Below are 12,628 nucleotides of genomic sequence, written 5' to 3'. Positions count from 1 at the left end.
AAACGCAGCTTGTGAGCAGCTTCAGACTGCCTCTGGTGGCTAGCAACAGCTCAAAGAGAATTGGTGTTGCTAGCCCACTTTTTCTTCCCTATCAGTTTGAATCTCTCTCCTCTGCTTAGCTCCCAAGATGCACAAAGCTTACAGGAAGCCACTCTTCAGAGTTGAGTTTCTTTAAAATTATTAAGGATGTTAAAAAGCTATTGGTAGGACAGTGAGGAAAGTTGATGAGAGGTTAGTATGTAATAGCTGGCCAAATATTAAATATAAAAAAGGATTATGAGAAACAAGACATGACAAAACACAGGTTAGGAACCTCAAAAGAAATGTTAGCTGTCCAAAAAAAAATCCAAACCCCTTAACAAACCAAAACAACAAACAGCTGTAATAAAGGAAAACAGTAAAATTAATGCTGGGTGAAACCAGAAACAAGCATTTATACATCCTGTTTATTTTTGATCACACAATTTAGAGTACTTATTATTTGTGATTCTTAGATCATAAAGAGAACTTAGGGGAAACTACACTATTTTTTGCAATTATGAGGCTGTTTATTTCCACAGAATGGTAGGTTAAAGGAAAATTAGATACATTTGTTTTGTTGTCACTATGTATGAGTGCCATACATCAAACATTCCAGTAACTTTCTTCAGTTTTCTAGGACGAAAACAAAAAAAATGAGGTGGGGAAAAAAGTTAAAGTTATCAATAAAATGTATACTTCATCTTGTAAATGAATGATATGCCAGAGTATATCCTGAAAAGGAACCTTCATGAGGTGGGGAGGTGAGAGAGATGAAATTTCTGTGATATTCTGCAAGACACGGATAAAGTTACAGCTACGTTACTGGAGTCCATACAGGCTGCTTAGTTTATACTGTTAATACTGACTCCCTTTGAATACGTGATGTACAATTTTAAACTCAAAACACAGCACTCTGGAAAGATGTTTTACTATCCAGTATTTCAATACCAGACATGATGAATCCTGAGACTTTTATTTTCCGTCTGGTGCATTATGGGATAGCTTAAGCTCTTGGCGTTCTACTGAGACTGTGCTTCAGTTTAGATATTTTTAATAAGTCCCCTTCCTATTTGCCTTAAATATGGCTTTTGTTAACCAGCACTAGCTAAACTGGAGACAACAGGGAATACTACTGAGTACAGTAATCCCAACTGTAATTATTATGAACAGGTTGATATATATGCATTATCAGCTACAGAATTCATTGGCTTTGGATGAATGAAGGCAGAAGTAGAGCAGAGCTGCAACACAGGCAGGAGTAAAAGGAAACCAAGAAGTTAGGTATTTGTTAACTTTTTCTGAAGTGGCTTCACTTCACGGACTGCCTTTTTGGACTCATGGGGCTGCGGATCATCATTCTGCTCATTAATGGAACAAGAAAGTAACACAGGGCTGAGACAAGTAATAACTGTGGCAAAATTTCTAACTGCTGTATGTCTGGTCTTGCATATTCATGGCAGCTCTTTCATAGTGAATTGCTTGTCTGAAGTTTATACTGATTTTAATGTATTGTGCTACATAAAATACTAATATAGTGCATGGTATCAAGCCAAGTAAAAGCAGCTTGTCAACAAAAAATGTCAACAAATTAATTTAAATGACAAGGAAAGAGGAATAGAGAACCGATCAAAAAGAAAGGACTCTGTTCCTAGCTGAAAGGCAGCAACCAACTTGTCTCTCAAGTATTAGTTCCATAAGCTTCTGTGAAAATCACCACCAACACTACGTTCAGTGGTAGGCTGAAACTTGTCAAGAGTTTCTCAGCTGCTACTTAGAAAATCATGAGATGCGAGCTGGACTGATAAAGAGCATGTTGACTAAATTACTTAATTAAGCTTTTAATATGCAATTTAAATACTCTCCATAAACTCATTAAATTTTTATTTTGAAGGTACAAGTGTATTTTGTTCACTGTGCTTTTTATTGAACATTTCACTCAATGGATTTAATACTCTAGATCAATATCAATTCAATATTCTTTGACTTTCCTAATTAAAGCAAACAGAACTGCAATAATAACTATAATTTCTTTTCAGCTAGTATACATAAGATGACTGACAAACTAGCACAACCTAATATATAGGAAAAATATTCATAATTATAGACTTCGTCAATAAAAGAGGGCACCAACTGTGCATATATCTGACTTCCTAAAGAAACAAGAATGCTAATCAGTTCATTAGGGGCCTTTGGGTTGTGATATTTAGCGACAGGATGTAGTAGCCTGCTTGTCCATGGAGTCTAATTGTACTCAGGATGAAAAATTATTTCCAACAAAGCACCATCCTTCCTTTCTCAGATTTCCTGCTGGTTTCTTTTTATGAGCTGCATGCCTTTCAAGACATCAGCATCACTCAGCTTTCCTTGTCGTAGGAATAAAAGTAAAGACAGGTCCAGGCTTCATCACGCTGTGCAGGATTATCTAACCTTTACATCAAACCTTTTTTGCTTCGTAATTTATTGAAGTTCCTGTTTTTCTAAAAGTGAGCTTCTTTAATTAGTGTGTTCACAGACATTACTAGAAACCATATGCAACTGTTTTGAAATTACTGCCTGTCTGCTGGGAGGGGAAGTCGGTGAGGGCAAACTATTCCTCTTCATGATATTTACTGTTCAAAATATTGTATCTGAATTGTCTAATACAATGAAATATGTAGCATGGCTGGTTTTACCTGTACTGATTTATTCTGAGTAAGAGCAGATATTCATCTCACCTGTTTCTGACAACAGTCAATACCGAAGGATTAGGGAAAACACGAAGGAAACTTGGTAAGTAAAGCATGATAATTCAACTGATACAGTATTTAGTTTCGAACACTCTGCACACGAGTGATTTTTCTGAGCTAAAGCTGCCTCTGGACTACTGTATTTAGTAGCTCCAGACATTCTATCTTTAGCTAACTATCTAAGCCTTATATGAAATTCATTTACATTTTCAGCCTCTACAACATCCTAAAAGTAGATGCTACAGTTTAATTGTCTGTTGTGTAAGAAAACATTTCCGTTAGTATGTTTTAACCTGATGGACAGTATTTTATGTGAGATGAACCCCGGTTATTTATAAGACACAATGACTATGTTCCTAACTTTCCTTCTATATGGCATACAAAATTACAAGTATTTTTACTATATTTTCCTAACTTTTTTTATTTTCTACCTTCAGAGTCCTAATTTATTAAAACATCCCTGATGCAGAAACTGTTGCATGCTGCTGATCATTGTCACTATTCTCTGCCCCATCAGTAGCTACACAGTATATTTTTTAAGATAGGGTGATGGAAGCACTCAAGATATAAGAGTATTACCGATTTTTACAGTAACTTATTTATGTTTTCTGCTTGCTCTTAACTGCCATTTTTATAATATAATGAACAATTATATTCCTTCCAGATCTATTGCTCTATAATCATTGAAATTCACTTGCTCTTTTGTCAGCATCTGCCATTATCTCATTTTTGACGTGACTCTTTTTGGTTTTTTTTTTTCCAGATGTTAATCCAGAAAAAAGTCATTTTACTGTTGACCCAAGAAAGGTCTTTCTTGGAAGCCTTTATTAATACACTTTGCTGAAAGAATCATGGAAATTCATTTATGCTCTACTGACTGTCCTGCCTTCATCTGCATGCTGTAACAGATCTTCAAGGGATGGTTTCTCTTCACAAAACTCGTGCTGACTCTCCCCCATCATATTATATCTCCCATATATACGAGTTGTTTCTGGTTTTATTTAGTCTTCATCATTTTTCTTGGTAGAGAAGCCAGACTTGCAGATCTTCCTTGTAGCCCGTTTAAAAAACTCAGGTGCTTCTTTTCAGCTTTGATTCCTTTGGTGTCTTGGGCTAACTAACCTATAGTCCAATAGGTTTATATTTGAGTTCATTTTAAAATCTTTTCAAGTCTTTTGTGACCGCTGGATACTCCTGGGGATTTATTGCTATTTATTTTATATTTTTCCTTTAAAAAACCCTTTTACTGACTCCTTCATTTGAGATTATCCTTCCATTCAAAATATCGCCCAGTGGGGTCAACCAAAGTTCTCCCTAGAGAAAACTAATGCAAAGAACAAATTTACCTTTATGGCTATGGCTTATCTTCTTGGCATACATTGACAATCTATGTCTTCTCTAGCAGGATTACAGATTTTGAGATGCTCGAAAAAGATGACACGTAGATCCTCCTTTGCATTTCCTAAGATGATCACTGTCTTTTTAAAGCCATCAGTAAACTGCTCTATTGCTCTTCACATATGCAGATGGAATTTCAACCCCTAGAAAAGTTATGGTACTTATTGACAAGGTCCACCTATTTATCCTATCCGACTTTTATTATATTTTAGCTTTTCACACTATTTCTCTACAACCATGACTTATTTTGTCTTAATACAGTTTACACACTTGTATAATATCATTCCACTCACTTCCTGTCATCAAGATTCCAAAATGCCCTATGTGTCAGTAACACAAAGGGAAATGAGGCACCCTAAATAATAATTTTTTTTGTTTTAGATGTTTGATATTAGCATAGAAGTACATAGTTATTCCTCAACTTGCTTTCCCCATGCTCTCCTTAAGTGAACTATTTTTTTCAGGCTATTCTTCACACCTTCTCAACTGAATTTCACTAATTTCTTTCATACCTGTTTTATAGGTATGAAAGTTTTATAACCGCATCTCCAAAGAAAGCTGTAGACTAAATTATCTGTTACTTCAAACCCTAGTCCTCAGCTTAAAAATGCAAAAAGATTATAAGGTATTTTAAATGCCAGCATCGTGACTGTTTTGGATTAGATGATCGTTGTAGGTCCCTTCCAACTCACATAGTCTATTATATTCTCATGAATTACAAAGAGTCTGTCCTTTTCCATAGATTAGATTTCTTAATAAGTGCTTCCCAACCCTAACTTCCTAGACTACCCATCATTTTCTTAACCAAGCACAGACTTTGCATAGTCCTAGCAATATTTCTGAGAAATATTATCAGGGATATATTTTCCTGTAACTTCCTAGCAATAGTTTTTCTTTCGCCTTCAGACCCCTCTCCTAGTTCTATTATGCTATTGGCTTCTTCAGGGACAAAACTTACATTTCATACTATAAAGACTCCATGCTGGTGGGCTGCAACATATCTCTCAAAAACACATTGAGCTGGAAAAAAAAAAAAGCCAGCAACAACAAAGAGAACAACCTCACCAGCAAAATACCCGACCTTACAAAAAATTAGTAGCAACATTGAAAGGTTATAGACAACCCACAGAGTTGAGAGAAAGCCTAAAGCTAAGTTGTGAACACTTTGGTTGCAGCAAGTCTCCTGAAGAGGAAACTGGCCCTAATGCAGCAAGAACCACTATATCCACTTGGCCTCCGGGTCCCTTGCCATCTTTTATTAAGTAGTATGAGATTAATCAAGAGGACTGTCTCCTGAATGCCACTGCCTTTGTACATAACAAAGTAGTCTTCCAGCTAGGTAATAACCTAACCATGTCTGCAGAGGAAATGCCAACCTTTCTCTCTATCTGCTTCCAGGTTAGTCTCAGTGCCAACCATATACGACCATCATCTGGGAGGGAGGTTTAAGTGAAAGAATGTTTTTTTCTGCTTTAATTAAGTATCTTCGTGTCACAAGGCTTTCTTATGAGAGAGACAGGCAGTGAAGTTGGCTGCAGGATTTGGAATAAATAGTGAGAAAAGTAATTTAGGCAAAAATAAGACCAGAACCTATCTTTTTCTAAGATACTCTGACATAAAAAAACTGATTTAACACTGAAGTGAAATGCTTAACTATAACTACTATAACTACTTTTCCCTAAGTTAAGAAACTTATACACAGTGTAAAAGCTCACAGCAAGCATTTTTCTCCTCATGTTATCCACTACAGATGAATCCTTTAATTGGACTGTTCATGTATTTAGTTTTTGAGGGGAAAAAAAAGTTATATTTTTCAAAAATATATGCTACAGACTTGACAGAAGTTATGCAAAGAAATTTAAAGTTTAAGGTAATGTGGTTACATTACTTCTGTTTTTTTTTTTTTTAAAAGAATACTCCAAAGGATATCGACATTTTTGCTACAAACTTATCATGCTTGTCTTCAGGAACTGGAAAAGTCTGCAAATCCTTCTCAAGCTGTTGGAGGTGCCTCTCCATATGCTTCAGGCTCTTCTCCAGGTTTTCTGCTGAGACTAAAATACAGAACATTCATTCTGTTAACACCTTAAACAAGAAACATTATTTGTAAAATACACGAGTTAAAACCTTACCCAGATCAGCATACTACATTTTTAATTCTGAAATAAAAGCACACTGAACAAATCACAATACAAGGGGGTCAACTCTGCAACGTTCAGTTCCCCTCATTTATGTGGTTGCCTTATTTGTATCAGATGAATGCTGTTTGAACACCGCATTTTGTTTTATTTTTATGTCTAAGGTTTTGCACTGCAATTAAGTCTGGTTTAAACAACCTGAGATACACATATGCCAGTCTGTCTCTTCTGACTAACCAAAGGACAAGTTTTGAAGCAACTCCAAGAATTGCAAAGCTTTCTTCAATCCCATTCTGTTAAAACAGAAAATAGGAACATTTGTATGTAAGATCATGAAGAAACTAAGACCCTCACAACACAGAGAAAATGGGGCTATTAAACACCTACGCATGAAACCTAAGACTCTATTCCCTAGTTTGAAAGCATGATGCCTGGTAAAAAACACAACAGAATTTGTCAGAGCGAAAGTGCTCGCCAAGCTGAAGGGAAGCGCAAGCACTTGAGAGGGTGCAGCAGAGCAAACCAGGAACTTAGGAAAAAGAAAAGAGTAGAGATGAACATCAGGGATTTATAGAAGCATGTAGAAAAAGTGCAGATTTTCATTATCAGAAAACGAGAAATACAACTTTCATCCATTTGAAGCAATGCATGGAAGTTGAACACTTGGTCTGTAAAAAGTTGATTGAAATATCAAGACCATAAAAGCAACCTGAGGATAACTCCTGTTAGCATGTATTCTATCCTGGATTTATATTATTGGAATCAGTTAAAACTTATTTCCTTATTGTTTATGAAGTAAACTTAATACTTAAATACATCCTGTAGGAACAATGTACATAGATAAGAACACACTCTGAATTTTAGTCTAATGATTTCATTTTTTTTTTCATTATTTATTTCATTCATAATATACTGTACCTATAAAGGTAAAGCTACCTTTAGCTTCATCTAAAAACATCCCTGGAGAAGGTCTGTGGCCTTAAGATGTTACTAGGATCCATACTGGATCCATGATATCATCCACTGAGTAAAGTTATGTGATGGAAATTAAGACGCACACACTGAACACATCTTTCATAAAAGCCTGACAGAGTCCCCAGACGACTAGAGCAAAATGTTGCATAGCAACTACAATTCCATTCATAGCAGAAAGGTTAACACAACTATAAAATGATCAATGGCAACCTGTTAAAATGCTGATGTAACCTAAAAAAACCCAACCCAAACAATTTGGAGACAATCAACTTTTCTAAAAAGAGTAAGGGAATATAAATGTATTTTCATATTATAATTTATAACTCATCATTTGGTTTATAATGACAATTTTTTAAACCCTCTGTTTACTCAAAAACACTGTTTTCCAGTTGTGTGTTAGACTTGGCAGATTTTCACTCAGTGACTGGTAAACCCAAATCATCACCAGGTAGGTCATTTGGCTTCAGTAGTCAAGAAACCACCTCGTTTGGGAAGCAGAGCTAAAATTAGAAGCTGACAATGTTGACTACAGATGTGCTTCAGTCTTCACAGGTTCCAGAAACAAACCTGATTTTAATACAAATCATACTTCTGCTGTCATTAAGAAGCCTTTGAGGGCAGGCACAATTTTAAGACACTGATCTACTTAGAAAGCTGCTAAGAAACTCACAATATAATACCTTGTGCTTAATATAACTATCGATAGGACTCTTCATAATATAGCTTGTCTTGCATAAAAAGAGTTCACGGTATAAATTAAAGTGACGTACTTGCAAAACATCAGCATGATGAGACTCAGCAAATACACAGGTTTTAAAACAAAACACAACACCCCAAAAAACCCCAACCCACCAAAAAAACCCTCAACATCAGTTGCAGGTAGCAGCTAAGTAACAGCTACGTTCTTTTACCCAGATAAAAAAAAAACAAAAAACAAAAAACCAACATATCTCAGTACCTAGAGCTGATTAACAGGTTGTATACAAGAGATTTTTGAATTCTTGCTTCCACAGCAAAGCCAATTTTTATTTTTATTACCTCAGTTCTTTTGACTTTGAACAGATACATATTTGATCAAGAATCTTTACATCTCTGTCTTGTTCTGAAGGGTTTTGTTTCCTCTGTCATGATATAAAGTTGTTCCTGAATGTAAAAATTCAGCATTCCTTTGATCTCAGCAGTGCACAACTACTAGATATGTTTTCCTTTAAGACTATATTCTGGTGACAGCCTCAAGCAGAGGCTAGCTCACAATATGCTGGTATTCATTTGGTACTATTGTCTTTCAACTTCCAATTTAGTGACAACAGATGAAAAAAAAAAAATCAAATCTGTAAATATAAGCAGCTCTTCAAGAAAAAGATCATGTGAAATGTCTGCCAACCTTCCCTTGTGTCCGTCGAGAAGACATGGTATAAAACCTGAAGAGACACAGAATGGAAGATGAGAAAAAAAATATCCTAACTTTGATCCCTAATCCTGGGAGGATTCAGATATAAGCCCAGTCAAACTAAGTAAGCAACTCCTGATAGTTTGGAAACAAAGTCAAAAACTGGGATTTTGAATGTTAGTGAGGTCACAAACCCAAGTTGTTTGCTGAATACAATGCATGCGTGCTGAAAAATTGCTCAACTGTACTCTCTGAACTCTCATACACTTTTTTCAAAAAGGCTCCTGATATTTTTATAGGCAATAATTACATTTCTTCATCTTCTGCCTTTCACAGTTAAAACAGCTTTGTTCTTAAATTTTTCCTCTCTTGATTCAGTTTTTCTAATACTATGATGGAAGGGATGCCATCCAGAGGGACCTGGACAAGCTAGAGAGGTGGGCCTGTGCAAACCTCATTAAGATCAACCAGGTCAAGTGCAAGGTCCTGCACCTGGGTCGTGGCAATCCCAAGCACTCCCAGGGCAGAGTAGAGGGGGAGAATCACCTCCCTCAACCTGCTGGCCATGCATCTTTTGATGTGGCCCAGGTTCCGGTTGGCTTTCTGGGCTGTGAGTGCACATCGCTGGCTCACGTTCAGCTTCTCATCAACCAACACCTCCAAGTCCTTCTCCTCACGGCTGCTCTCAATCCATTCTCTGCCCAGCCTGTATTTGTGCTTGGGATTGCCCCAACCAACATGTAGGACCTTGCACTTAGTCTTACTGAACTTCATGAGGTTCGCATGGGCCTACCCCTCAAGCCTGTCAAGGTCCCTCTGGACAACAAAGCTTGGTGTCATCGTCAAACTTGCTAAGGGCACACTCAATCCCACTGTCCATGTCACCAATAAAGATGTTAAACAGCACTGGTCACAATACTGACCCCTGAGGAACGCCACTTGCCATTGGTCTCCACCTGGACGTCGAGCTGTTGACTGCAACTGTTTGAGTGCAGCCTTACAGCCAATTCCTTATCCATCAAATCCATGTCTCCAATTGAGAGACAAGGATGTCGTGTGGGACAGTGTCAAATGCTTTGCACAAGTCCAGGTAAATGACATCAGTTGCTCTTCCTTTATCCACCAACACTGTAACACCATTGTAGAAGGCAATCAAATTTGTCAGGCAGGATTTGCCCTTAGCAAAGCCATGTTGGCTGTCACCAATCACCTCCTTATTTTCCATGTGCCTTGATGAGTAATTTACAGTTTAGTGAATAATTCTCTAAAATTGCCAATGCATTCTTGACACAGCGTTTAAAAGTAAAGTTAAATGAAAAAATACAGCCTAAAAAACCAAAAAAACACAACCAAAAAACCCTCTGTATTGTCAGATGGTTTAGAACACCAGAAAAGAAATATTCAAGAGGCAAAATATCAGAAGGTTTCTATAAACACCGGCAAAAGCCTGAAACAGGTATTAACAGTAGAATAAGACCTAGTTGGATATACTCACTTAGCGCCACAGAAAACTGATAATACAATATTTATGCTTTATTTCTCCCAAGATGATGTTCTCTCTTGTAGTCTACAGCCATTTTCCGGCTTTCTTACCCCCCCCCCCTTTTTTTTTTTTTTTTTTTTAGTGTGTGTGTGTCTAACAGGTGTATACAGTCCTCTTGTTGAACTCCTTTTTTTCTCCAAAGGTCTGACAATGCCACTGCCTCTTGCACCCTCAGACTTTTCCTTCTGTATCCAAAGCAGACTCCAATTGCACACATGAAAGAAGCAGCTGTCTAAGGATTTAATTAATTTTCTCCTATTTTGAATTCAAATATGAAGCACACTAATGTAGTGCAATTGGTAAACAATGCATAAGCATTTTTGTACCCAGTTCCCTAGTAATAACAGTTCCATGGTAATAATACACAAGCCCTGGCCTGCTAGACTTGTTATAAATTTATTTTGAGAATGTCGTGAGTGAAATGTCGCCTGACATCAAATGTCTGTTTTTACCATGTACAGTTTAAGCTCAGAACTTGAAAATACGAGCAAAAGTTGAAAACAGAAACTCCCGAATGACAAACAATTCACTCATGGTTGCTTATTCATCATTGGATTGGTATTGAAAGAAAGAAGCGTCTGCTAAGGCAAGGGGGAAAAATGGCCCAGCAACAGGATATGGCACCTGCCACTGTACGGGGAAATAATATCTCCCGGCGTTGCACAGTACATAGCGATACGGTGCAGCAGTGACTAAGAGCTGCCAAGAGACAGAATCATCTTATAAAAGAAGAAACCAAATTTGGAGGAGGGAAGAGAAAGACGACCCTCACATCATTTGCGGCTTCCCTCACTGAAGAGCTCTTGAGCCTCATCACTTCGACCCTTGGGGACCCAGACCATGAAGTACTGTGATGACTGCAGTGTACTGTATATTCACAGCTAATTTAGGATATGATTGTTAATAACTAACTGCTTCGAATACCCAGTGATAGTGATTAATAATGATTAAGACTGAACCACTAGCATGAAATGTTAATGAATATCAGTCCAGTGAAGTTTAAAATAAAAGTTTAAAACCGTCCAGATTTATCAGTCTTCTAAACAATCCCATCGCTGCAATCTCTAACTCCCTGAGACAGATATATAGGTAACGAGATACATAAGCCCACACACATACATGCCTGTACTTGCAACACTTCCCTACTCCTTAAAAATAAGCTTTCTCACCTTCAAGGGTCTACATATCTGCACAATGTATTCAGCATTTCTATTCTATTGCCTTTTCCGACATTTTAAGGTTCCTCTTGCAATTGATTTCTGCATAACCCATTTGATTTTTTTTTAATCTTTTAGCAGATATCTACATTTTTCCCCTCTAGAATATCAATACTGTTCTATTTGTCTTAATCTCACTACCACTTAGAACACTATATAGCAATGAGATCTCTCAGTAACATCCAGATATTTACACCCAGTTGAATAAATACGAAATTAAAAGTATTGAACAGCTTTATCTGAATCCTGATCTGTCTACAGATCAAACTGTCTATATTCTTAAACAACTGGAGGCTCAAGGACTGCACCAGGGATTGGCCATGATACGTAACTGTTGGATCACTGGAAGATGATAGAGAAAGAAAGCTATTTTCATGGACTACTGACATCATCACATTAGAAATTTAAGTGCTGTTTTGGTAAAAATGTGCAAATACTCAAGGTCTTACCTAATATTTCATTTGCTAATTCATACTTGTAAGAGATGTATATATTTCTATGCCCTAAAAGAAATAGAACGTTCCACTTAGATTTCTGTAGTTCATTGCATAATTGTATCTTAAAATTACTCGCCACATAACAGTACTGTGCACAACTTAAAGCCACGAACATTAAAAGAAATAAGAGATTATTTTCAATAAATACATAACAGTATTGCACACGTTTCCATCAGCTTTTAAAAACAAAATTTTTTATGTTGTGAAATGCACTCAAAAAAAAAAATCACAAGAAGGTGTGTTTAATTTCTTATTTTCAATCAGGCTCAATTAATCATAAAATGGTTCAGACAGGAACGTGGCAAGTCTGTCGCCTGCTGATGTAGGACTTGTGTCCCAATAAAGAAAGAGTTGTTGATCCTTTACAGGTATAGACAGGGGTGCAAAAAACATCAGTAAACACAAAAATGTAGAAAGATTTAAAGGTGCACTTAAACCACACCACCATGAATTTCCCTCTGCAAATATTTAATGCCCCTTGTATGGTATCTTAAATGCTGGAGTAGCACATTTTTATGTCTTAAATGGTACATTTCTGGTAAATAGAGATATATATTTGTAGGCTACGATTTTCAAGATTTAGAAAACATGTTCTTTTCAAATAATTTCGAAATACAGTAGCCACAAAATAACATACTTTTTCAGTCTTGTGTGAGAATCTCTTTCACACAATTTAGATTAACTCTAAGTACTCTAGATTAACTCCAAGTACTGCATTCATGG

General features: G+C 36.6%; 1 protein-coding gene across 2 annotated transcripts in view; it reads right to left on the bottom strand.

The window, feature by feature from the left end:
* The window catches only part of DIAPH3 (diaphanous related formin 3), a 244,841-nt gene that overhangs the window by 87,517 nt on the left and 144,696 nt on the right, over positions 1–12,628 (bottom strand). The window contains exon 23 of one of the 2 annotated variants that reach the window (XM_074564575.1): positions 6,075–6,199. In XM_074564575.1, coding sequence (XP_074420676.1) covers positions 6,075–6,199 — 125 coding nt within the window. Of the gene's footprint in view, positions 1–5,942; positions 6,200–12,628 lie in introns of those variants that run through there. The other variant, XM_074564566.1, reaches the window with a different exon arrangement.

Source organism: Larus michahellis, chromosome 1 (genome assembly GCF_964199755.1).
Source record: "Larus michahellis chromosome 1, bLarMic1.1, whole genome shotgun sequence".
Lineage (NCBI taxonomy): Eukaryota > Metazoa > Chordata > Aves > Charadriiformes > Laridae > Larus > Larus michahellis.
This window is presented reverse-complemented; position numbering and strand designations above follow the sequence as displayed.